At 42.1% G+C, this 1117-nt stretch overlaps 1 protein-coding gene across 1 annotated transcript; it reads right to left on the reverse strand.

The window, feature by feature from the left end:
* Positions 1 to 182: 182 nt before the first annotated feature.
* LOC124890494 lies at positions 183 to 785 on the reverse strand (the record flags this gene model as incomplete). Its single annotated transcript, XM_047402324.1, has 3 exons — positions 768 to 785; positions 355 to 629; positions 183 to 249 (listed from the first exon to the last, which is right to left on the reverse strand). Coding segments are annotated over exons 1-3 (360 nt in total), but the record flags the coding sequence as incomplete, so codon positions are not given.
* Positions 786 to 1117: the final 332 nt, after the last annotated feature.

Below are 1117 nucleotides of genomic sequence, written 5' to 3' on the forward strand. Positions count from 1 at the left end.
TTCATTGCGTGAAGCTCGTGTGGAGGCATTCGAATTAGATCTCCGTGTACTTGGCATTTTGGACATCTCCGCACAAACTTGCTACAATCATTTTCCATAGTCATCCAGAAGTAACTGGTTCTCAGGATCTTTCTGGCAAGGATAAACCCATTCATGTGGGGCCCACAAACTCCAGCGTGTACCTCGTTTATCAACTTATTGGCTTCTACAGCATCGACGCATCTTAGAAATCCCAAATCAGGAGTCCTCCTAAAAAGAAGTTCCCCACTTGGGAAGTAATTCTTTGCCAGACGCCGGATTGTCTTCTTTTGGTTGTTACTAGCTTCTTCAGGATATATTCCAGATTTCAAATACCTCTTAATTTCATAGTACCAAGGCTTTCCATCAGGATCCTCTTCCACGTGTATGCAATGCACGGGTTGCTCCTTCAGGCTTATTTCCAAAGGATCAATGTAACTTAGATTCGGGTACTGAATCATGGAAGATATCGTGGCCAAAGCGTCAGCAAACTCATTTTGTATCCGTGGGATATGTCTAAAATCAATATCCTTGAATCTTCTGCATAATTCTTGCACCAGCTCTACATAAGGAGTAATCTTGGAATTTTTTATTGCCAATTCTCCCCGTACCTAGTGAATCAGCAAATCTGAATCTCTGATGACTAGCAATTCACGAACACCCATATCAAGTGCCAATTTGAGACCCAGGATGCAAGCCTCATATTCAGCCATGTTGTTGGTGCATGGAAAACATAACTTAGCAGTTACCAGATAATGCTGTCCCATTTCTGACACCAAAACTGCTCCAATTCCTGAACCTTTGAAGTTGACCGCCCCATCAAAAAATAGCCTCTATCCGGGGTAGATTTCTAGGATATCTTCTCCTACGAACAAAACTTTCTCATCTGGAAAATATGTCCGAAGTGGCTCGTATTCCTCATCAACTGGGTTTTCAGCTAAATGATCTGCTAAGGCTTGCCCCTTGATTGCTTTTTGGGTTATATACACAATGTCAAACTCACTCAGCAACATTTGCCACTTGACTAGCTTTTCTGTAGGCATGACCTTCTGGAATATATACTTCAGTGGATCCATTCTCGAGATAAGGTAAGTTGTGT

This window comes from Capsicum annuum, unplaced genomic scaffold, assembly GCF_002878395.1.
Source record: "Capsicum annuum cultivar UCD-10X-F1 unplaced genomic scaffold, UCD10Xv1.1 ctg19001, whole genome shotgun sequence".
NCBI lineage: Eukaryota > Viridiplantae > Streptophyta > Magnoliopsida > Solanales > Solanaceae > Capsicum > Capsicum annuum.